This window comes from Gobio gobio (genome assembly GCF_949357685.1).
Source record: "Gobio gobio genome assembly, chromosome: 3".
NCBI lineage: Eukaryota > Metazoa > Chordata > Actinopteri > Cypriniformes > Gobionidae > Gobio > Gobio gobio.
This window is the reverse complement of record NC_137099.1, coordinates 48,621,196-48,646,293: the sequence shown is the minus strand read 5'-3', so window position 1 is coordinate 48,646,293 and position 25,098 is coordinate 48,621,196. Positions and strand designations below refer to the sequence as shown.

Genomic DNA, 25,098 nt, shown 5'->3' with positions numbered 1-25,098 from the left:
TATTGTGAGCGTGAGAGTACATTAAGCATCACGGAAATGATTTTGGATAAGATGAATTACGTTTAAGTCTCAGAAGATTATCTTTCCTGTTCTACTGCTGTAAGACCTGTCCGTACATCGTCATGATGGCCTTACTGATGTGGTTACATTAAATCTCTTCCTGTTAAGTCTTTGTGTTTGAATAGCTGGGTGTGGCACATATTCAGAGAAGAGTAAAGCAGGCCTCTCGTGTCACCAGTGGCCACAGGTCTGAGATCAGCATCTGATGGGGTTTGCTCTGTTTGAACAGTGTGTGTAATCTGTGGTCTCAGATAGCCTTCTCAAACAATGTACACTCACTAGTGCACCTGCTTACACCAGCTATTCAAACATGCCTGCAAACGCACCTCTGCACAGTTCTGGGCTAAATATTTCTACAAATCAGTTTTTCTCAAGTCATTTTAATATTTTACTAGAGCAATTTAGGTGCCACGAGGTTCAGATTTGTGTGGGGAATGCTCTCATTACACCATCTAGTGGTCATATGGTATAGTGACTATGTTTAGATGGTTAACGTAGAACAACAGCAAAAAGGAAGACACTATATTAAACAGACGTTAGAAAATCTCTGTATTGAACATATACATATGAACATTAAAATAACACATATAACCCTGTCAAGAACAAAGTTCAGGAAAAAAAATGTGCAATGACACTTGTACAAGTGTTTAAAACAAACAGATAAAAAAACTGGAAATTAAAAATCCTCCAGTCAGAAGGTCAGTAGATTCTTCTACATCATGTGATCTACAATGTATGTTTTTGACAGCAAAATGGCAAAGTTGCACAAGTTCCAAACCATCTACCCCCCCCCACACACACACACACACACACACACACACACACTCTAATCAAACTATTTGCAGGATAAAATGAAATATCTACATCACCACTTGGTGTAGTTTCACATGTTCAACAGAAAGTACGCTCTGTTTGCAGATTGTGCGCTTTAAAATCATTTGAAACAGAGCCAACACAATTGATTGAATTACAAATGCAAACAATACAGGATCATTCAGATGAAAAGGAAAACATGTATTATGACCGAAAAGCTGCTGACTGACATCACAATATGACTGGTCCCACTAATTCTGTACTTGAGCAAATGGCTTGCACAGACCCCAGAATTTAAATATTTAGATATTATAATGGAGAAGATACGATTGGGCTTGTTTGTCCTCTGAAGTGAGACTCGTGCATGATATGGTTCAAGCTTTTTTGATGGGTTCTATTGTTGTAATGTCACCATGGTAACAGACACTGTGCCATTGCCAGCCATCTTCTCAAGGCCTCTGATTTAAAACAAAGCTGATGGAGGGGAGCTGTAAAATACTAGGCTGCCTAATATAATTTCATTTTACGCTATGATTTGATCCAGTCTGCATATAAAACAATGAATCAGTTTGTCGAAAAAATATAGAGGTGAAGTTGTGTATCATCCTATTCAACATCTCATCCAACAGTGAGGTATTCTAGCCATCTACACACATCAGGAGAGTGTTAAGGCCAAGTTGAGGCATTCTGAGTATGAATTCATACTAGCAGAGCATGTATTTGTGTTATGGCTCAGTGTAGGTGACTTTAAGACACTAGGGAGTGCGGTTTCTGCTCCAAGTGCTGAATAAGAGCCAACTTTACCCAAGCTTGATTGGGTTTAAGTCACATGGTCTCCTCATCGTATGCTGCAGCAGAGGTTAACATCTGCTAAAGCTTAGACCTGCCAGTTCAGTCTCCTTTAGAAACACGTGACTAGTTAGTCAACTCAATAGTTATGAATCATTGACCACTGTGTCCCTCAGTGAGGGCGACCGATGACCCACTTGCACACCACAGCACGTGCACTGAACAAATATGTGGGATCAACATTCAGGGAATGATTACTGTACATATAATCGCCTGCACGTGTGCACTGTGCAGTTTATCTGTCAAATAGTGTTTCCATTCCAATCTTCTGGTGTCTTAATCAGTACAGACTAAAGAGAGGGTACTGGGCTGCATTTGGCAACCTCCAGGATTAAGTTAAAACTAAAAACATGTTGAGGTAAAACTACAGTTCTACAATTCTTCAGTCAAAATCATATATGCTCTTCTCTACTTCAGGTCCGAAGTGAAGCGACTGTGGCTTGAGTAGTTTGTCTGGAGCTTTTTACTGGTTTCTGTCCAGTTGCACTAGCGCAGTGTGACCAGCAGAGGGAGGTGCAGTCGGGCCTCAAGCCTTCACTAGTTGACAAGGAGGACGTCCTCATATGTGGTGGTTCTGCAGGGTTACACCAACAGACACAATTATAGCCTTCAGTTATATTTAAAAAAAAAATTGTTTTTGGTAAAATATTTTCTATTACCCCAGTTTAAAGTTGTGATAAAACTAATTTTTTATTTTATACTGTGACATACATCCAAGTGTAAGATTATTTAAAAAGTAAAAAAGATGCTGTTCTTTGCATGAGCTGTGATTGTATATTTTATAGGTAACACAAACATAGTTTATAGGTAAGGGGTTCAGAGGTTCTCAACCAGGGGGCCTCAAGATGACTTAAAATGATTTTGAATAAGACAAAACAGGCATTAAAATAAGCTTTAAAAATATATCATTATGACCTAATATTGTGTTGGTGCCCCTTTTCTTGCTCAAACAGCCCTGGCCCGTCGAGGCATGGACTCCACTAGACCCCTGAAGGTGTGCTGTGGTATCCGGCACCAAGATGTTAGCAGCAGATCCTTTAAGTCCTGTAAATTGCGAGGTGGGACCTCCGTGGATCAGACTTGTTTGTTCAGCACATCCCACAGATGCTCGACTGGATTGAGATCTGGGGAATTTGGAGGCCAAGTCAACACCTCAAACTCATTGTTGTGCTCCTCAAACCATTCCTGAACCATTTTTGCTTCGTGTCAGGGCACATTATCCTGCTGAAAGAGCCACAGCCACCAGGGAATACCGTTCCAATGTACATGGTCTGCAACAATGCTTTGGTAGGTGGGACGTGTCAAAGTAACATCCACATGGATGGCAGGACCCAAGGTTTCCCAGCAGAACATTGCCCAAAGCATCACACTGCCTCCGCCGGCTTGCCTTCTTCCCATAGTGCATCCTGGTGCCATGTGTTCCCCAGGTAAGCGACGCACACGGTTCACCTCTTTTCCTTCCTTGGACCACTTTTGATAGATACTGACCACTGCAGACCGGGAACAGCCCACAAGAGCTGCAGTTTTGGAGATGCTCTGCCCAGTCGTCTAGCCATCACAATCTGGCCCTTGTCAAACTCGCTCAAATCCTTATGCTTGCCCATTTTTCCTGCTTCTAACACATCAACTTTGAGGACAAAATGTTCGCTGCCTAATATATCGCACCCACTAACAGGTGCCGTGATGAAGAAATAATCAGTTTTATTCACTTCACCTGTACATCTTTCTTGTTATGCCAAGCTCTTAAATATTTAAAGGTAGTTTTTTGAGGGGGTTGTGTGGCTTCATATTGTTGTGCACAATGAAGTCAAAAAGGTTGAGATCCACTGGTTTAAATGAGCTAACGGGATTGGAGAAGTCTGTCGTTTTCACGGGAAGATCCAGTTATGACATTGATTAAACATTATGAAGTCAATTTCTTTACACAAATATTAAACGTATGCATGGATAAATTGTTCACGATAACATGCATTTGAATATTTAACTTTAAATGCAAATAGTTTTGCCATTTTATTTGTTTGTTTTCAAAGTTTATGTTACTTGGCAGCAGGTTCTTGGTTTTTTTTTTCACCATTTAAAAAAAAAATAGTGAATAGTTATCGCTGTTAATACAGATTGCACAGTGGATTGGTACACCTCACTGTAACTAAACCTCCCCCTTGTACCATAGTGAATCTGCAAATTGGGCCATACTTTTTGTAATATCAGGTCCAGAAAATGGGCAGTCTAATCTATTATTTCTACAATAACAAAAGTGGAAATTATAAACATTACCATAAATAATTAGTATCTCTTTTAAGCATATTTCTGATATTAAAGTCACCATGAAATCAAAATGGTTTTTATACAAAATATTGCCTTATTTGTGTTGTGCACATACATTTTTTTAATTGATGTGCTCTCGTAATCTTTAATCAAAATAACTTGCAGTGACACCTCTTCTCTGATTACAGCAATAGCAAACCACAACCATCCAATCGATTTCCCAGGGACACAAAGCCCCGCCCTACATTTTCACTTGGATATACATCACAATAGGGAAGAAAAGACTAATCGCAACTTCCGTTTTCATGCCAATTTTCTTTGTTTCTATAGTGACACACCTGTCACAGCAGCAGAAGAAAGAGCAGGGCGAGGTCTCGATTCCGCGGAACTTTCCAGAGCAGGGTGTGTCAGTGCACTCAGCGATGAACGCGTGCAGGTCAGTGATATGGACCGGCTCCTGAGTTTGATGCTGAATGGAAATGACAGGAAATCACATTACCATATCAAGCTGTTTGGATCATCTCACAGATGTATAACTCATTGTCACCTTAATTAGGATTAAAAAAAACCTGTATAATTTACAATAAAGATAATTAATAAAATTACACTTTTATTTGATTAGGACCAAACTAAAAATAGTCCATCAAACTAAAATTCTAAGTTTTAAAATGAGAGTTTCTATAAAGACTTTCATGTTTGTGCGTGTTGTGAGGACATCAGGAACAAAAAAGTGTTTTTCATTTACATCTCTTTATCTACCTCATCTCTCACGCTTACCTTGATGGTCTCGTAAGCTCCAGTGATGAGCGCGATAAAGAGAGAGAGCACCATGTAAATGAAAAGAGAGATGAACGTGTAAAGGTAAACCTGCAAAAGAACAGAGTGTCTTTAGTGCTCTGAATTCTGTGGCATTTGTCATGCATGCACCTGTGTGTTTAAACGCACCTGACTGAAGACCCAGACCAGCATGCTGCTCTCTTGCATGCCACTGAAGGTCACAAACATGTCATCTCCATTGATCAGAGAGAAAAGACACTCTGACACCAGCGAGAGAGAGCGGAACTGAGGATACAAAACAAAAAGTATAAATGTCACATACCATAGACACATGCATGTTCAAAAGTTTCTGGATGGTAAGATTTTTTTGAAGAAGTCTCTAATGCTCACCATGGCTGGATTTATTTGATCAAAAGTACAGTAAAACAATAATATTGTGAAACATTCTCACAATTTTAAAGGTCCCATGGCATGGCATTTTTCTATTATTTTATAATGTTTCCTGAGGTGTACTTATATTGTAAGATTTTTACATCATAAAATGTCATAATTTAGAAATAAAAGGCATTTTTTCTATACTGATGTTTGCCCTGTGGCTGAATGCCCTGCTTCAAGAGGCGTGTCTGCTGTGAGACTTCAGTAAAAACGCCCACTGTTGTGATTGGCTGACATCTTTGCATTTGAAATGAGCGGAGGGGGCGTGGTTTAAGAGGTCTACGATGCACGAGCTGCTGCCAGAGAGACGGATGGACCTGAGTTCACTTCACATCAGTTCTCAGCACGTCTCAGTTCAGTGAACTGTTTTAGTTACAAAATATACTTCCAGTTATTAGTCTATTTCTAGTCGGAGGGACTGTCACTCATGTCAGAAAGTTAGTAACTTTAGTAAATTATGGATCAGCGCTGACTGGAGACGCAAACCGTTTAGAACGATTCAGTCCGATTTGGTGAACTGATTCGGTTCACTAAAAAGAACCGGTTCAAAAGAAAGATCGTTCGCGAACCAGACATCACTAATGTACCAGAGACTGAGCTCAGCGATTGCTAACAAAGTTATTTATAGTAACTACTGAGTTATGAGAGCGCTGTCAGTCAGCGCGAGTTTATTGTGTTTGTATTTGAGAGTTCTGAATAAACACGAGTCCCAGTCACGCCGAGTCCGTCTTCATCATTATTACCAACTTTGTAACACATGCAAAGTACCATTACAGCTGTCGAGATGAACGAGTTAGTAAGTGTTGATAATACCATTATTTTTAGATATGTTCCTATCATATGGAAAGCGTCAGTGACGCGCATTGAGTACAAAGCGCAAACAAAGACACAACAGCAGTAATCGAATGTAATCCAGTTTATTGTGGGGATAGCTGGCTAGCCTAGCCGGATACGCTCACGCTTACCCCCCTTCTGCTTAATCTCTGGCCGTGTTTGGTGCCTCCGCTGTGGGCAGATGCAGTACTGGGGGTCGGGGATGTTGAAGGCCGAGCCTCGGCGTGTGTGAGGTTTATCTCTAAAGATGTTACTCTGCTGATGTTGAGCAGAAAAGACTGTATGCACATTTTAGAACAGATAGACGCGACGAGGACGTACAAAAACACTGACTCACAAGATAGAAAACACGAAAACACCGTTCTGTCGGGAGAGAGAGAAGCCGCTGCGTGTGCACGAATAATAAATAATAAGCTACACATAAGAAATCAATGATCACAGATCAGAAGGAACTGAAAGAAGACTTCTGTTTTCATTTGTACATTCAAACACTGAGAAACTGCCAGCGTTCACTCGTTCACAAGTAATGATCTCTCCAGCGTTTGCTTGGGTGTGCCAGATTCTCTGGGCGGAGGAAAGGGAGGAAACCGTTCCTGCTTGGACGTCAAACCAGGAGACTTCAGGATTGGCTCGTCTGGCCTGTCATTTTCTCAAAGGCAGAGAAAGACAGCCAGAACTCGGCTTTACACCGATCAACATTTCTATCCACTTGGGGACAATATTCAGGCTAGGGGAACTCATATTAATGTTGAAAAACCTCATAAAATGAAAATTTCATGCCATGGGACGACCTTTAAACGATTGCTTAGTATTTTAATGTTTTAAAATGTAACTTATTCCTGTGATGGTAAAGCTGGTGTCACATGATCCTTCAGAAATCATTCTAATATGCTGATTAGCTGCTCAAGAAACATTTGTTTTATCATCCTGTGTTGAAAACATTGTGCTGCTTAATATTTTTGTGGCAACTTTGAATTTTGTTTTTCAGGATTCTTTGATGATTAAAAAGTTAAATAGAACAGTATTTACTTGAATGGAAATCTTTTATAATCTAAGTGTCTTTAAGTGCATCCTTGCTGAATAAAAATATTAATTTCATTCAAAAAACAAATCTTACTGACGCCAAACTTTTAACGGTATATACACTATTAAACCTTTTTACGGTTTCTGAAAAACATTCTTTCTTTTGGACTTTTATTACATTACAGCATGAATGAAATTAAAACAATTGTCATATTCTTAAACAAAATAATAATGTCAAAAAGGTCAAAACACAATGGCTTATTGCTAAATAATAAGAATTAAAATGATTAAAATCACATTATTTGAATTATGCTTAATTAGCTTCTGTCAGTCTTAAGTTGTATACCTTAACATGATAGGGTCCCAGCACAATCCAACCACAGAAGCAATAACCGAGGTAGATCACCGCCACACAGCAACAGAAACGGATCACATTAGGGAATGCAGCTCGTAATGTGACAATGAGAATCTGAAAATGGAAAACACTATATAGTAAGCAAATTCCACATCCTAAAAACATTAAAATTGTCTCACAAGCACATCTTATCTAGAGATGTGGTCACAATTCAGGTGTATATATTTAATAAGTGAAAAAAGCAACAAAATGTAACCAAAAATACCAAAATTATTGTATATTGTGCGTGTGGGGTGTGTGTGTGTGTGTGTGTGTGTGTGTGTGTGTGTGTGTGTGTGTGTGTGTGTGTGTGTGTGTGTGTATTTAGTCCAGAATTGTATAGAGTTCCAGGCTTCGAAAACATATTTTCTCAAATATGCAGCATGAATGAGGTTAGGCAGGAATTTATATTTAAACCTAATTAAAAATAATTGAATACTTAAAGGGTTAGTTCACCCAAAAATGAAATTTCTTCCAATGTTGTTCCACACCGTAAGACCTCCGTTCATCCTCGGAACACAGTTTAAGATATTTTAGATTTAGTCCGAGGGCTTTCAGTCCTTTGAATGTAAGTGTAAGCACACTTTGCTGTCCACGTCCAGAAAGGTAATAAAAACATCATCAAAGTAGTCCATATGTGACATCATTTGGTTAGTTAGACTCTTTTGAAGCGTCGACAATACATTTTGGTCCAAAAATAACAAAAACTAAGACTTTATTAAGCATTGTCTTCTCTTCCGGCTTTGTTTGAATCCGCGTTCACGACGCCACAGTGACGCTGCTGACGTAAGACGCTGTGACGTGTTATCTGGTTATCTTTGGCGATTAGGGCATCCGGGACATGCACACTTACGCACCATTTTAAAAAAAATATAGCAATACAAACAATGTAGAACAGCTTGTTTACAGTGTGCGTCTCCCTCAGACTACAAACGAAGCTCTGTCGCACCAGATAACACGTCACAGCGTCTTACGTCAGCAGCGTCACTGTGGCGTCGTGAACGCGGATTCAAACAAAGCCGGAAGAGAAGACAATGCTTAATAAAGTCTTAGTTTTTGTTATTTTTGGACCAAAATGTATTGTCGACGCTTCAAAAGAGTCTAACTAACCAAATGATGTCACGTATGGACTACTTTGATGATGTTTTCATTACCTTTCTGGACGAGGACAGCAAAGTGTGCTTACACTTACATTCAAAGGACTGAAAGCCCTCGGACTAAATCTAAAATATCTTAAACTGTGTTCCGAGGATGAACGGAGGTCTTACGGGTGTGGAACAACTTTGGGGTGATTCATTAATGGAAGAAATTTCATTTTTGGGTGAACTAACCCTTTAATATATATATTTTTTAAATCAGTCTTTTCTCATTAAAGATCAAGCAAAATGTGAAAATGTGTAAATGGCCAGTGTAACTGGATGTACATTGGTGTGTGGGTGTGTTTGTCTCTCACGTTGTACTTCTGAAAGAAGGTGAGGTAGCGAATAACTCCAACCCAAACCAATAACGTCGAGGTGCCCAAAAGGATCCCACACTCATCATACGATGAGAGGTTCTAAGGGGTTGAAGCAAAGTATCATGAAGTATCAGTGCTGATTGCGGCGACCTAATGCAATGCTTCTTTGTTCACAAAGCTTTCAGAACTTCCATTTTCTGAAGCTGATGCTCATCAGCTCTGACTAACCTTTAGCTCAATGCCGATCTTAATCATGGAGCCTGTGATAGTGAGCACATCGCTAATGATGAGCAGAATATACCATCCGTTAATAAACTCCATTCTGTCTCCCCAACGGACATCACGCTTCAGAGAGGTCTTAAAGTACTTCACAAACTCCTGAAGAGAGAACATTAGGACAGGATTCACTAAGTGATCTTTGGCACATTAATGTGGATTTGTTTGACACAATATCTTACGTTTTGAAGAATGATTCCTCTGATGATAGAGCGACCACAGAGGACCAGAGAGAGAATACACACCACTGCAACCGCCACATCAAACCACACACGAGCATTACTGTCAGCTGGAGACAGAGAGATAGCATGAGTACAAGCATTTATAGTGATTATACACATTCCATAAAATTCACCTGAAAAGTTCATTGAATGAGGTAGTTGAATCTTACCGTGTCCAGACACACTTGGGTCTTTACATTCCTTTATGGAGGCCTGATTATCAAGACTGATCTTAACTTTACCACTGTGGGCTTTGTTATCCAGCAGAATCTGAGCATAAAATAATAACATTATATACAGTAAAAACAATTATATAGAGGGGCATAACATTGTTAGTTTTTATATATATATATATGCAGTAAATGAAATTAAAATGCTAAATCAGAATACTTTGCAAACGTCCAATAATTGAATGTTTTATATAAAACAAATATTTTCATGCATTTAATCTCACTTTATTGACCAATGTACTTGCTGCTGACCTCCGATGATTCAAAAATGACTTTAGATTTGTAGTTTTTATTGGTGAATTAAGTGTTAAACTTTCTTCTATCCTAAATAATCCTATTCTTCTGCAATCCAGAATGGCAGCAGCGCAGCTGAAAGGTTTGTTGGAGCTGCGCCCTTTACTGTACACGGTTGAATTTGCATTTCCTTCAGCGTTATTATTTCAATTTTGGTGTGAAAGTGCCTTTACATTTGCTCAAAAATAGAAAGTTTGTTATTATAAAAAAATAAAAATAAAAACAAGAGCCCAGGTGAGAAAATATATAGCTGCTGCCAGACGGCGATTCAAAACGTCCTATGTTGCGCCAGTTACGCTTTTTTCGTAAGTTGAATACAGAAGGCGGTCCGCCGGGAGATAAATATTTTACTTTATAAAGTTTTAATCACACAAGTTTACTACACAAACCCATCGATTCACGTCTTCAGGAGGCCTTTATTAACCCCCAAGAGCCGTGTGGAGTACTTTTATAATGGATGGATGCACTTTTTTGAGCTTCAAATTTTGGGCTGCCATTATAATGCTTGAATTAGCCAGGACATATTTTAATATAACTCTGATTGTGTTCGTATATATATATATATAAAAAAAAAAAAATCATATACACCTATGATGACTTGAGGGTGGGTAAATCATGGGGTCATTTTCATTTTTGGGTGAACTATCTCTTTAATAGCTCTGTAAAAATAATTTTATTGGGTTAAATGTAACATTTCATGTGCAAACTCACTGTGATAAAGAAAGTGTAACAGTCGGGAATTTCATTGTGGATGATGGTCTGAAGATTTATAGCCTTCAGCTGGAACTGTATGGTGACATTAATGAGCCTGAGAGAGAGTGTGTTGATATTAGAGTTTTAGATCATTAATGAAAATTTCAGAGTAGAAGAAACGTATTAGTAGTAAAAAAACGTGTTACTTGTGAAACTTAAGGGTGAAGTTCCTGTAATTACTGCCCAGACCTGCTGTGGGAGTGGACAAAGGGTTCACGCCAACGCAGTCTACAGAGAGGAAGAGAGAAATTCTTTACCACCTAAACCAGCCTCAGTGTCCGACAGGTCATGAGATGATTTATTTTAGAATTACATGAAAAGTGATTCCTGTGGTGCACTCAGTAACAAGGAACTGCAAGTAACAACAATGTGCAAAAGAGGAATTGACACGATCTTTTAGTTTTATCCAGTTTTAATCAGTACTAATAAACAATCCCCCAAAAATTTAATTTATGAGTGCTAGTAAACTAATATTAAGTCTTTGCCTTGATCCTATACACACCTGGACAGGTATATTTCTGAGATTAAACGATGATTGAGCAATAGAGGAAAAAGAGGCCGAAAACTTGTCACCTGTGACCACATGCGGATCGATGTTGAAGGTGTCGTTAGCTGGGTCGATCCTGCCTTTTTTATAATACTGCTGACACAGAGAAAGCGCACTCCCGTTCACACCGACATTGTACACATATGCGTAGCGGCCCACTGTCGTCTCCGGCAAAGCCAGGTACTGAAAGACAAGTGAAAAGAAAGGGCGTTATACAAGGCGTTAAAAATAAACATGACCAGCTGCTATGAAATACATTTAGTCCGATAAACAAATTCAGAAAACAAACTTGTGTTATGACTTCACTGGGCTCACTGCCCAAATATATCCCTCAAAATATATTCATTAGTTTCATAGTAATAATTACGAGATGATTACAGTGAAAAAGGCCCCATATGAATGAGTTAGTGTATGTGTCAATGTCAAAATTATACATTACCTGTTCTATTGTGTAGTTTATGTGATCATAAACATCACTCTGTGTGTAAACCGCAAGCGCGTCATCTGAATCCGCGTAGTCTTTGAGAAAGAGGTGTTTAAACGAGGCTGTGTTTTCCTCTTTAAACGTCACCGCCATCTCGTTGCTTAAACCAAAAAGTACCAGCTGGAGATCATGACAAAGCAAAAAAGGAAGAATTTGTATCCATTAATAATTGCTAAATTGTAAATGAGAGGGGGAAAAAAAGAGTGTATGTATGTATGTATGTATGTATGTAATTATATATATATATATATATATATATATATATATATATATATATATATATATATATATATATATAAAATATATATATATATATATATATATATATATATATATATATATATATATATATATATATATATATATATATATATATATATATATATATATATATATATATATATATATATATATATATATATATATATATTACATACTAATTAATGCTTGCTACTTTGCTAGCCAACCTAACAAACTCAGTGACACAACAGAGTGCAAAACCAAAGGTTAATTCTGGGATTCTAGGAAATGTCACAGTGGTCAAAGAATAATTTGGGGGTAAAGCTGAGACTTTGAGCTACAACACTGTCTTTAATAAGCTGTGGGTTTAGTATACAAGCCCTAGAAAGAGAACAACACAAGAGAGAAAATCGAAGAATAAATAAATACCTGTATAGTTACTATAAGAACCTTCAGCATTTGCAGTACCAGTTTAAAAGGTTTTCTGCCTTTGGCTTGGTACTTTTCACAGGGACTCATGAAGAAATATTTTAACTTCCTGCGCAACGCTTCCTCTTCTTGGTCAGCACCTATCCAGCCATCTGTCAGGGGGGTCAGCCTGGGGTTACCATACTCATCCCTGCAGTCATTCGAACCATAGTGATTCACCGGAAACATTAGCCTATCCTCTTCTGAAAGAGAGAGATGGATAGTATCAGTTAGATGATAAAAAAGCAGACTTCTTCCCCTCAGTCAAAGCGGTGTTACGTCACGAAAATGCAGACTCATAGGAAAACCACAAGTGATTGGAGTGCCATTTGGGGCAACGCAATCAAAGACAGTTGAAAGAAAAGAAAAGTTTTGGGGTCTGCCTTTACATGCACATGAACTTTAGTGACATCCCATTCTTAATCTGTAGGGTTTAATATGGAGTTGGCCCACCCTTTGCAGCTGTAACAGCTTCAACTCTTCTGGGAAGGCTTTCCACAAGGTTTAGGAGTGTGTTTATGAAAAATTTTGTGCATTCTTCTAGAAGCGCATTTGTGAGGTCAGGCACTGATGTTGGACGAGAAGGCCTGGCTCGCAGTCTCCGCTCTAATTCATCCCAAAGCTGTTCTATCGGGTCGAGGTCAGGACTCTGTGCAGGCCAGTCAATTCCTCCACTCCAAACTCACTCATCCATGTCTTTATGGACTGTGCTTTCATGTTGGAACAGGAAGTGGTCATCCCCAAACTGTTCCCACAAAGTTGGGAGCATGAAATTGTTCAAAAAGTCTTGGTGTGCTTAAGCATTAGTAGTTCCTTTCACTGGAACTAAGAGGCCAAGCTCAACCCCTGAAAAAACAAACTAACAAAAAACACCATAATCCCCCCTCCACCAAACTTTACACTTGGCACAATGCAGTCAGGCAAGAACCGTTCTCCTGGCAACCGCCAAACCCAGACTCGTCCATCGGATTGCCAGACAGAGAAGCGTGACTCCAGAGAACACGTCTCCACTGCTCTAGAGTCCAGTGGTGGTGGTGTTCTTTACACCACTGCATCCGGCGCTTTGCATTGCACTTGGTGATATAAGGCTTTGATGCAGCTGCTCGGCCATGGAAACCCATTCCATGAAGCTCTCTACGCACTGTTCTTGAGCTAATCTGAAGGTCACACGAAGTTTGGAGGTCTGTAGCTATTGACTCTGCAGAAAGTTGGCGACTTCTGCGCATGTGCTGACCCCGCTCTGTGATTTTACGTGACCTGCCACTTCGTGGCTGAGTTGCTGTTGTTCCCAATTGCTTCCACTTTGTTATAATAACAGTTGACCGTTGACAGTTGAAATTTCACAAATGTACTAATTGCACAGGTGGCAAACTATCACGGTACCACGCTTGAATCACTGAGCTCCTGAGAGCGAGCCATAGGCCTTTATCACACTTCCTATTTCCGGTAGGTGAAGCAGTGCACCTCTACTTCCGGTCCCATCGCGACTCAATCAAAACGCGGGTGTAACTGCAGCGATCCAGTGCTCTAATACTAAATAATGACATCCTTACCTCAGATTTGAACATTTCCTGACACTAAAAGAATAGAGGAGAGCATGGGTGAGACTGATATGGTGGGATGAAGTTGTGTGTGTGTGTGTGTGTGTGTGTGTGTGTGTGTGTGTGTGTGTGTGTGTGTGTGTGTGTGTGTGTGTGTGTTGTATGCATTTCCAAACTGCGGATGTTTACGTCTCATATCGTCAGCCTGCGGAAATGTTCCCATCCAAATGTGCATTCTGAATAATAAATACATTTCTAACCTGCCGCAGTCCAGTGATTGAGTCTTCTCATTAACAGTGTGTCTCTTACTAATCATATTTCATACCTGTTGTTACATTTTTAAATTAATTTGACTGATAAACACCCTTACGAAAGTTAACCATGGTTTTATTATAGTAAGAATGTAGTAACCATGTTTTTTTTTTCGTGGATTGACTACCATTTGTATTAGTTTTACTACAAATACCATGATAAACTACAATAACCATGTTTTATTTTATTTGTAATAAAAACCATGGTTCATTTTCATGTAATAAATAGATGAATGAATGCGCGGTAACTGCCTTAAAGAAAGTAAACGATGTTAAGCATTTAATTAATCTTAAACAGTAATACGTTAACAGCATGACTGAATTTTGGCATAAATGTGTGAATTACATATACTGTAGGCTACAGTGAAATGATTGTCACTGAAAAGTGACAGAAAAATGACTAAAATATTAATACAAATCAATATGTTCATTCAGATCTTATTCGTCAGGTCTCATGCTGCCTTCACGTGCTATCGGAAATTTGATGATTCCGACTTCTGAAGTCGTGATTACGAGCGCATTGCATTCAAGTTTCAAAATGTGAGGGCGTTCATGTGCAATGTTTACCTAGGAAACTCGTATTTACGATAATTCCGAGAGCACGTGAAGGCAGCATTACACACACTTAATCGCGGACACTATTTAGACGTGCACTGTCACCGTGTGGTGAAATAATCACGTATGTTTACGACCCTCGGCTTATGTCGGATTAAAAAACTACAAGTTCAACAGAGTTTGAAAAATCCTGTACACAGTAATGATCAGTTTATCTCTTCTCCTGTCTCGGAAAATGTCCGGATTTTTAAATCATCCTGCAGATGCTTATTTTAATTGTCGTTTGTTCAGCTAGGTGTTCACAGCACATTGAAAACATGCATAACCGGAAGAATCAGCACACTGCTTCGACGCGCACTTCCGGTATTCAATTCCTCTGTGATAAAGGCCTATTCTTTCACAAATGTTTGTAGAAGCGTCTGCATGCCTAGGTGCTTGATTTTATACATCTGTGGCCATGGAAGTGACTGGAACAACTGAATTCAATAATTTGGAGGGGTGTCCCAATACTTTTGGCAATATAGTGCATGTCGCCCGGGAGGTCGACTCAACAAATGAGAATTGTCTATAGTATTAAATGAGAAAATGAGAATGAAAAGAAAATCTATTTTTTTACTCTGAATAAATATATAAATAAGTAAATTAATTAATAAATAAATCCTAACAAAATGTTTCAGAGTCTGTCACAGTTGACTGATCTCAGGTAACCAACTCAGGTAAATGACAAACTAACAGAATTCTCTATGACATAACTATTAAATTATAAAAATTATCAATAAATTGAACATTCACATGAAATACAATAGTTGGACTTTAAGCATTTGAGTAACAGTTTTTTTCCTCTGAAATGTGATTAGAATTTTGACTAACCTTTAGCATTAAATGAGAGAGAAAGAGACAAGAGTTGTGTGTTATTCTAGCTCTTTGTTGTCTGAGGATGCACAGTCGTCAAGGTAACTTTCAAACTCTCAACTGCCACTCAGAATTTAGAAAATGCATCTTAATTCCCTGAAATAAACTCTTATTATAATGCCTTAATGTACTATTAACAAAAACCTGATAAAATATAAGTAAATAATACTAGTACACACTAGTGATGGGAAGTTCGGATCATTTACATTTTACATTTATATAATTAAAATATTACATGTTAATAGGCAAATTCCCTAACACATCTACGCAATGTTGATCATATTTCAAATAAGAAAAAAGCTGCAAGGCCAAATTATGAGAAACAGAAACGATTAATTCAATGCTTAGCTGGGTCTTCAGGCTATGCAGTCTGTTAGTTTACCTCACCTCCCGATCGGAGTCGTTCCGGTTCGTTCTTTTGTCATGTAACTGTACGTTGTTATTATAGGTATCTTTGCTTTATCAAACTGATTTTTCTCCACCAAACAGATAAAGTTTAAATCCTTACAAACTGTTTATTACCACATTCAATATAAGAAAAAGAACCATTTATGACAGAAATGCAAAAAATTATAATTGTAAGAAATAAAAAAAGCTGCATTGAGACCAGAAACACATCATGTAACTAAAAGAGATTAAATTATTATTTGTTTTTTAAACTGACTAGGCCCTATGCACTTATTTGTAAGTAAGTCTGGGAATTATTAACTAACTTATGCATCCAAATGCATCCATCTTATGTCATGTGACAAAAGAACGACTCAGAGCCAAAGACTCGGGGGGTGAACTAATCATTTCTCTTTCCGATACAGACAGCATAGCCTCTATGGGGCTGTCACGGGATGAGCGAACGACTCGGACCCATACCCGCGAAGAATCGAAAGGTGAATTAATTATTTCTGTTTCCTGTACAGAACCTATAGGATGTTGTGCATGCACAGTCAACACAAAACTAGTACACACATGCAAACAACAAAAAATATATTGTATGCAAATAACACAGCATTCTTGTGACCCAAATTCAATGTGGGGTGGATCATATATACATGCACAACTGACGTGTGAGCACTTGAGGGATGGGTGGTTGGGTGGGTTGTCAAAGACTTCTCAAAAAACAAAAGTGACGTGAATTTGATCTATGATGAGACAACAGACTAGTGTCAAGGCTTCATCGTACACCACTCAACGCAAGCGTCATGCACCGCTTCGGCCTCTACATGAAAAGCGTTGCACATAGTCTCATGGATAGCATTTTATGTGGTTGCCAGGAAGCAGGAAAATGAAAGGGGAACACAAACGCTTCAAATAGCAAACACCAAAACTTACTTTCTGTATGACATTATTCTATGACGTCTGTGCACTGCCCTTGTAATGAAGTGAAATTAGCAGAACTTTGATCATCGCATTACAATGCTTGACATGCAGGCAGCAAATCTTGATGTTTCACTGCAAAGCGTGGTGGTGCAAGTCTTGTGAAAGGGCCTTAAGGCTGGTTAGCTTAGCTTATTAAGGACACTTCTTTAAAGTAGCATGGCTGGTTTGTGAATGAATGTTGGATTTTGAATCTTTGTGGCCTCAAATCTTTTTGTCTTCATTTCTCACAATGAAAAAGTGTCAATAATGTAAATTCCGCCAATGCACTTCCTGCACTGCTTCTTCTGTAAACAGAGTCAAAAATTATGCTTTGCTCATGTTTTTTTTTTTTTTTTTTAATCACTGACTAAAAGCATTTTAAATCTGTAACTACAGTAAATATGAATTTTGGAAGTGGTGGCTAAAATATAAGCATGTCTTTCTATTGCAATTCTGTGAATTTCTGTTTTATAAAGGACTTTGTGCAAACCGAAATGGTAAGTGATTCATTCAGTCCAGTGATATTTTCACAGAAGCTATCATTACTATCTAGTATCTAAATACAAAATTTAATTGTGAGTTTCCTGCAAAAAAAAAAAAAATTGTGTTTGTGATTTCAAGTATTTTTTAAATATCTAGATGTTCGTGAGAAGAAGAAAAATAAAACACTTTTATATATCAATATGCATATGTGATGGACATCAGTTATGCTCATCTTTGCTTGTTCCTTTGAAGCTATCTTCAGTAAAACGCCTCTATATTTAAAAATATATTAATCTTTTTATTGCCTTTTTACACACATTAGAACTCAAAAACAACACCCTTTGATAATAGATTAACACTATATACAAAAAATAAGAAAAAAAGAGAAAATAAAAAGAAATCTCCAGATCATTTTAAAATGGCTCTGATGTTTTGTGACTGAAAAGTGTCTTAGAGTGGATTATGTGTGAAGTATTCCAGTGGTATCAGTACCATTAACACTTTTTGCCATCCTTTCACAGAGGGAGGTTTGTCAATAATCCACTGCAAAATGTTTTTCCGTGCAGCAAAAGTCATGATATTGAAAAGTCTTCTATTAGCCACAGAAGTTAAATTATCAGGCAAGCCCAGTTTATACTTAGAATCTTTTGCATTTCATGAAGTATGTTATTCCAATAATTCTGAATCAGACGACGTGACCATAAACAGTGATTTAGAATACATATTTCAATCTTGCATTTGAGAGAAAAAGGGGAAAGGAACTGTTAAAGCATATCTACGATTATACAGAGATATATGTAATCTATGTAAAACCTTCAGTTGAATGGCTTTGTACGATTACAGACCGATTTTGTTTCAGCATTTCCCCAAACTTTGTCCCAAATCACTTCATCAATTGGAATGAACAACTCCCCTTCCCATAATTTCAGAATGCTCTGCATGTCCGTGCCCGTTTGATCACAAATCGAATTATAAAAAAGGCTAATCGATGCTTTCACTCAACTGGAGATACTTCCAGATTATCATTTAATGTTGTGCTTCTTTGAATAAAAAGCCTAATTTGCAAAAATCTGAAAAAGTCTGACTTTAGAAATGTGTAATTATCCATAATTTGTTGAAATGACATTAGGTGACCGTCAATAACAAGTCTTTGACCCTCACTGCATCCTTGTCATACCAAGACCTGAAGTTTGCATCCATCATTCCTGGTTGAAAATCTGGAATACTTATAACAGAAATAACATTTTACAGTGCACCAAGCCATGTTGCTATTTCGATTTGGATTTATTCAGATGTACTATACACATTTACGCCTATATATATATATATTGGAAATTTGGTGGAACACCTTTGTTCATGCCTCATAAATACCACATAAATCACAATCCAGAGTGAAAACACCTAATCTTGACAGAAAGGAAAGTGAAATACAAAAGACAAAAGTAAGCGGGTCAGCCACTCAAATGAGATTAATGATTGCAGCGCGTGTCTGTGCTGACAAATGAGATATTTCACAGCACCGTTTTATTACTACATAGCAGAAAAGTACAGATAGGCGAACTAAATATACTCATAATATTTCTCTAATTTCCAAGTTCCTGTAACGTCCACATTGAGCAACTGAGATTTCCCCGGTTTCTTTACTCTTAGATCATCCCAACTGCAGATCGCTGCATTATTGAGCACAAATGGAGAGAGACTTATTAACTCTACCAATTGGCTCTCATTGCTCTCTCTAATCAAAACCATCATTGTTGGTTACTGGAATCTTGCCTTAAAACCCAATGCCTCAGATGCACCACATTTTTGTTACTGTATAACAGGAAGATTTTTGATGCAGTCTATTGGAGTGAAAAGAATCTTGACAGCAGTGTCTGAAGCTGCTCATAAGCACTGGAGTTTGTCTACAAGCGATAGAGTCAATCAAATGCGAAAAACAATAAACAGAAAAATCTAATCCGTCCTGTTTCACAGCATGATTTCTAAGACCGTGTGAAAGGGCTCCACACAAGCTCTTGCTGCCATAATAAGTCAAAGGTATGAATATCAGCATGTTATAATAACCCCATCACAGATGACATCACGGTCATTCTGCCTTGTCCAACCGTGCACTACACACAAACACAAAGCAACCGAATAAAAGATCTATATGTCTAAGGTAAATAACGACACACAATCATGAATTGAAATATTATTAAAAAAAACTAGTCATGCACAAATTTCTGCAACCGAATATATTCGGCTGAAACAGAAAAAGAAATGAATGGCTTTTGGAGGGCCGAAATCATTGACTGAAACAGTGACATTTAAGGCTGTGTACATTAATCCGGATTCATTTGAAAGCGCATCAGTCCACAGTGAGACGCGTTTTTGTCCTGAGAAAACGGAGCATTTTGAAGACGCACCTTTTAGTGCAAACATTTAAAAAGCTTGTTTTTTTGCAATGCAATGTGGACTATGAAAACGGAGGTATTCAAAAATAATTATGCACGTTTAGACATGTGACACAGTGTACCCAGAGAGATCTATGGATTTACCGGCATGTGCTGCAAATATGACAGAAATTGCGTTTTAGACCATGCATGGAATAGCGATTGAGTGCGACGCCGACCAGTAGCCTAAGTGGTGGAATATTTTGTTAATAAAATGACTGTATCAGAAGAATAGTGTGAGAACCTTATTATGTCTGGCCTCTTGGTATCATCTCAGTGAGCTTTTATTATGTTTTACTCATATGCAGAAAGATAATTTAAATCTCAGTGTGGACAAATAACTTTTGGAGAAGCTATGTCAACACTTCACTGTGAAACCAAAAATTAAGCTAAAATAGCAATATTTAAATTTGTTTGGCTGAAATATCGTGAGACGACTCAATACCAAAGAACTTGTTTTAATTGATCAACTTGGTACATGACAACCTAAAAAGCATACAGAGTTTAGTTACAATTACCCACATTTAAAGGGGGGCGGGGATCTAATTAGGGCTTCCACTAACGACTATTTTTATATCGATTAATCTATCGACTAATTTATCGATTAATCTATCGACTAATATATCACAATCATTTTCAATAATTGTACTTAAAAACATTTAATTTAACTTGCAACGTTGCCTTCGGTAGTGTGCTATAAAAAAGTATACATGTAAACAAGCCCTTGACAAAATGTAAAACTAAAAGAGTAAAAAATGTGAAAAGGTAACAAACATTACAAAAAAAGAGAATATCAGCAAATACATTTTATATAGAATAATGTTGTCATGATACCAAAAGTATGACTTCGATACGATACCAGACTAAAATACCTCAACACCGATACTGAATCGATACCATGGCAAAAAACAGTAAAAGTAATCGAAAAATATGACAGAACTTACTATTCATTGTTTTAGGGTTAAAAACCCCCTAAAAACTCACTTGGCCGGCATGTTCCTGCCCTGCCCTGCTTCACACAGACCATTAGGTCTGTATGCGTTCACTAAAGACATATCCGACTGCGTTTAGCCGAATACTCGTCAGGACGTGCATTTTTACATATTTTTTACCATTCAAACCCAATAATCCACGAAACTGGGGTCGCGATCCGTCCGCTCACACACACACACACACGTCCTCGCTCCTGCTGTCACGCATCGAATCGATGCAAATTAAGAAATACTGCTCTTATTAGAGTGCTGTCATTTTTTAAGTACCGGTACAATACAATTTCATATCTTATCGAACTTACCCAGTCGACTAAAAATATTGACGTTGACTAATTAACAGCGTCGACGCAGTCGATTGTATCGACCAATCACGACAGGCCTAATGCTATTTCATGCATTCTGACTTATTTACACTGTTAAAGAGTTGGATTCTCATGCTAAACATGGCCAAAATTTAAAAAAGTATTTCTGTGCCAAATACACTCCTTCAGGATTCAAACAAGTTTCGGAAGTTTTTTCGAGTATGGCCCTGTATGACATCATAAAGGCAGGAATTACTTGTATGGGAACTTCTCCCGAATGAGCGCCTGCACGCATCAACCACAGCGAGAGCAAAAGTGTGCCTGTCAACGAGCTTCATTCGGGTTACGGAAGCAGTCGGCAGCGCTGTCACTTTGTTTTTAGACCACGAAATCAACAATGTCACTAAAGTGAGTTTCTGGTTGTGAGGGAAATATAAACTTGTTTAGCTTCCCAAATAACCAAGCATTAAGGGAACAGTGGATGCAGTTTGTTTTCCCGGAGCAGCAACGGAGTTCTGCAAGGGTGTTTGTTTGTTCTCGGTCATGAGTCGAAACCACAGGCCGTGAGTGTAACTGCATCAAACGTCTGTGTTTTGTTGGCATGTAAGTGCATATAATGTCAACAACACAAACGTATAGTACATCAAAAGTTATCCGGGGATAATGCGATGATGTATTTTTTGTGTGTGTGTGTGTGTGTGTGTGTGTGTGTGTGCGTGCGTGCACTCATGACTCTTTAGCTCTGCCCACTGCACGAACTCTGCTGTTTTCGTAAAGAATCAGTACAGCGTATCTGTCTTTTATAAGTATGATAAAACTAAAGACTCTTCGGAGATATGAAGAATGAAATACTACTCTATAGGTACTCAAGATTAACATGAGATTGGCAGAAAGTGTGTGTTTTATGTACCCTTTAATTACAGACACTTTCATTTTGGTTTTGTTACAAAATTTATTTTCGGTGCATCATTAGAAAAAACATGAATAAATTATTAAATATTCTCAAGATATTTTTCTTGAAGAGTGTGGTTTTGCCTTGGAAAAACTCAACATGCAGGGCAGTGGAATAAAACAAATTGTCCGTACAGCGCACATTTTACATAGAAAAACAATGGAATTAGATTTGAATGCAAAAAGGGGCCCGTTCTTCGTACCTCGCTAACTCAGTTAGCTGGATTTGATTGTTGACGATTTGACATGATCTCGGATTGTTTGGTTCTTCGAAGCTCATCCTGGACTTGTTGTCATAGTAACAGGTCCGTAAGCTTAAACCTGCTCGCGAGCAGGCTTATTTCATGTAAACAGGATTAGATTGCATCTTGAGGTGATACTTAAAATCTGTCCCAGCCACTGCTACTTTATTACAAGAGTTCATTACTGAACCAGGGGCAATAATAATAATTTTAAATAATAATATAAAAATGTTATATTGTATATGTATATGAGAATGTATAATACTATAGGCACAGCCACTTGATTGAGCGATTTATTTGTGATGGAATAATTACTTTATATAATTTTATTTTTATTGGTTTACACACGTTGTACAGTTAATCTGAGCCGTGTATTAATTTAAGTGATCACGGATATTATGGGAGTGGCTTGATGCAGCGCAAGAGAGGATAATTTGATCTTGACCCATAAGAAACTTGAATACTGTCACGTTACAAATCTGCTTCAAATTGAATTAAAAATTTAATTACAACATTGAAATAAAAATGTAAAGGGTGTACAAATACTGTATAAAATCGGGAATATAAATAATTGGTAATCATGTAAAAAAAAACATTTATCATTGATCTATTATACCTTTTATGTTGGCTTGGTCGTTTGGCTGTTTCCTTATAAAGATTGAGAAATTTGTGGGTTTTTTTGTGTAATTTGTCAAGTTTTTTGCCAGGTGGCTTTTTAATTATATGATGTCATTACGTTGCTGTCTTGACGCCAGCCAATCGCTGCATTACTGATCGTGGTTTCGAGTATCGATGCATCTGCCCTCTTCAGGGAAAAAAAGAACGCTCAGTAATCTTAGATCATTTAATCCAGATATTTTAATCCAATCCGCAAATTCGTTTGAAGAACCAAATTAGCCAGAGATCAGTTATCACGATTAAAAGATCTGGGATCTGTCTAATCATCTTAGATGTATTAAGCGAGGTACGAAGAACGGGCCCCAGGTGATCCGTGTGAACAGACCCTTTTGTTTATTTTGTAGTCAATGAAAAAAAACTCTAGAATTTGCTTTAATCCATTGTGAATTGATAGGATATTGAAAAGCGGGTGTTTCATTGCAGAGCAATTGTTTTCTTTGGAATAACATGCACAGATGACTCACAACAAGACTAGGAACACGCATTAAGAAGATAAAAACATGACAGCAATTACATTAAAATTTTGATTTCGTGTTTGCTTGAAACGATTCACCTGATTGAAAAGTGATATTGAACTGTAAAAACCTGGAACTACTTTTTGGCCCTGAAATTGTGGTTGCCAGCCAATACTGTGGCAGGATGTTTGATACTTTACTGAATACTATTGTATTGATACAAAAAAATTGCAATAGGACCTTGGGACATCGTTCAATCAAAATAAATACCTCAACATACAATGCTGTGGTATAAAACATAATTTAAAGTCTCTCCAATCTAAAACTCCCAAGATATCAGAAACTGAATCACTGGGTCTTGTTTAGCAGATCAGGTTTAGATTCTCCAAACATTTATGGTCATTATAAACCGAGTGAAATGAAAATGAAAACATGTGGAAAATGTAGTGTTGTGTACTGCATTACAAAATATCTAGCATGACACCAGCATGACTTTATGACGCCATAAACACAACATCAGGCCCCTGTTTTATTGTGTAACTATAGAAATAATGGGACAGAAATGAGGAAAAAAATACAAAAACAAGCAAGTGGAAAATGCATCACATACACAATCCACAAACAGCAGAGTCTACCCGACCTTGTGAATCATCAACAACAAAAATCTTCCAACAAACGTCAAATAGACTAAAAACAGCACTGACATGGTGTTGTCCAGCGCTCGTGACCAGTGATAATCAAACTCCTGTTTCTTTGACATTTGATATCTTAAGTTCTTCTGTGTAGAGTATGCACAACACAAATACAAATAATAAAAGTACTATTTTGTACTCCATAAAAATTCAGGACTATAGCTCTATTATTGCTGTCACTGACGCACTAAAAGGCGTCATTATAATCATTCAGAAGCGCAGCCGATCACTCACCGGAGGAAATGTGGACTTTATTCGCGTCCATTGCGGCCATGTCAGCGATTTAAAATCACGTGCAGACAATGTCGGCATTAAAATCCCAGTTTAATTCACAGCACAATGGGACCTGAATGTGTTCAACAGGCTTTTTTGCTGCCCCTCTGTAACTGACGGCTTCTTCTCCGGTTCCCGCATGTAAACAAGCATCCACTCGCGAGCTGCACTGACTGAACTTCCGATGCTTGAGGTCATGTGACAATATCATGTGACAATCTTCTTCTTCTTCTTCTTTGTTTTTAACGGCGGTTGGCAACCAGCTTTTGGTTCATTACCGCCCCCTTCTGCTCCGGAGTGTGAATCAGACAATAGGTTTACAATCTAGTTTTCACATAAAAAAAAAAAAAAAAAAAAAAAAAAAAAAAATCTTACAACACACATTCATTCACTATCCAACACACTTCACCCGTCTCCCTGTTTTATCCTCATAACCTATGAAACAAACCAGTTTCCCTTAAGAAAGTTAACAATATCCTAACCTGTGCTCTGTCACCTATGTTCAAC

General features: G+C 37.9%; 1 protein-coding gene across 2 annotated transcripts; it reads right to left on the bottom strand.

Moving 5' to 3' along the window:
- Positions 1–587: 587 nt before the first annotated feature.
- mcoln1a (mucolipin TRP cation channel 1a) lies at positions 588–24,771 on the bottom strand. 2 transcript variants are annotated; one of them, XM_079812277.1, is made up of 15 exons: positions 24,553–24,771; positions 12,381–12,622; positions 11,667–11,831; positions 11,254–11,410; positions 10,827–10,908; positions 10,639–10,735; positions 9,574–9,673; positions 9,365–9,471; positions 9,135–9,284; positions 8,904–9,005; positions 7,403–7,525; positions 4,933–5,049; positions 4,765–4,854; positions 4,326–4,456; positions 588–2,296 (listed from the first exon to the last, which is right to left on the bottom strand). In XM_079812277.1, exons 1-15 carry the CDS (start codon positions 24,590–24,592, stop codon positions 2,260–2,262), a joined length of 1,740 nt encoding a protein of 579 aa, XP_079668403.1. In that variant the 5' UTR covers positions 24,593–24,771; the 3' UTR covers positions 588–2,259. The 2 variants fall into 2 exon arrangements, with proteins under 2 accessions (XP_079668403.1, XP_079668402.1); XM_079812276.1 differs by having other exon boundaries at positions 9,365–9,673.
- Between the last annotated feature and the right edge of the window lie 327 nt (positions 24,772–25,098).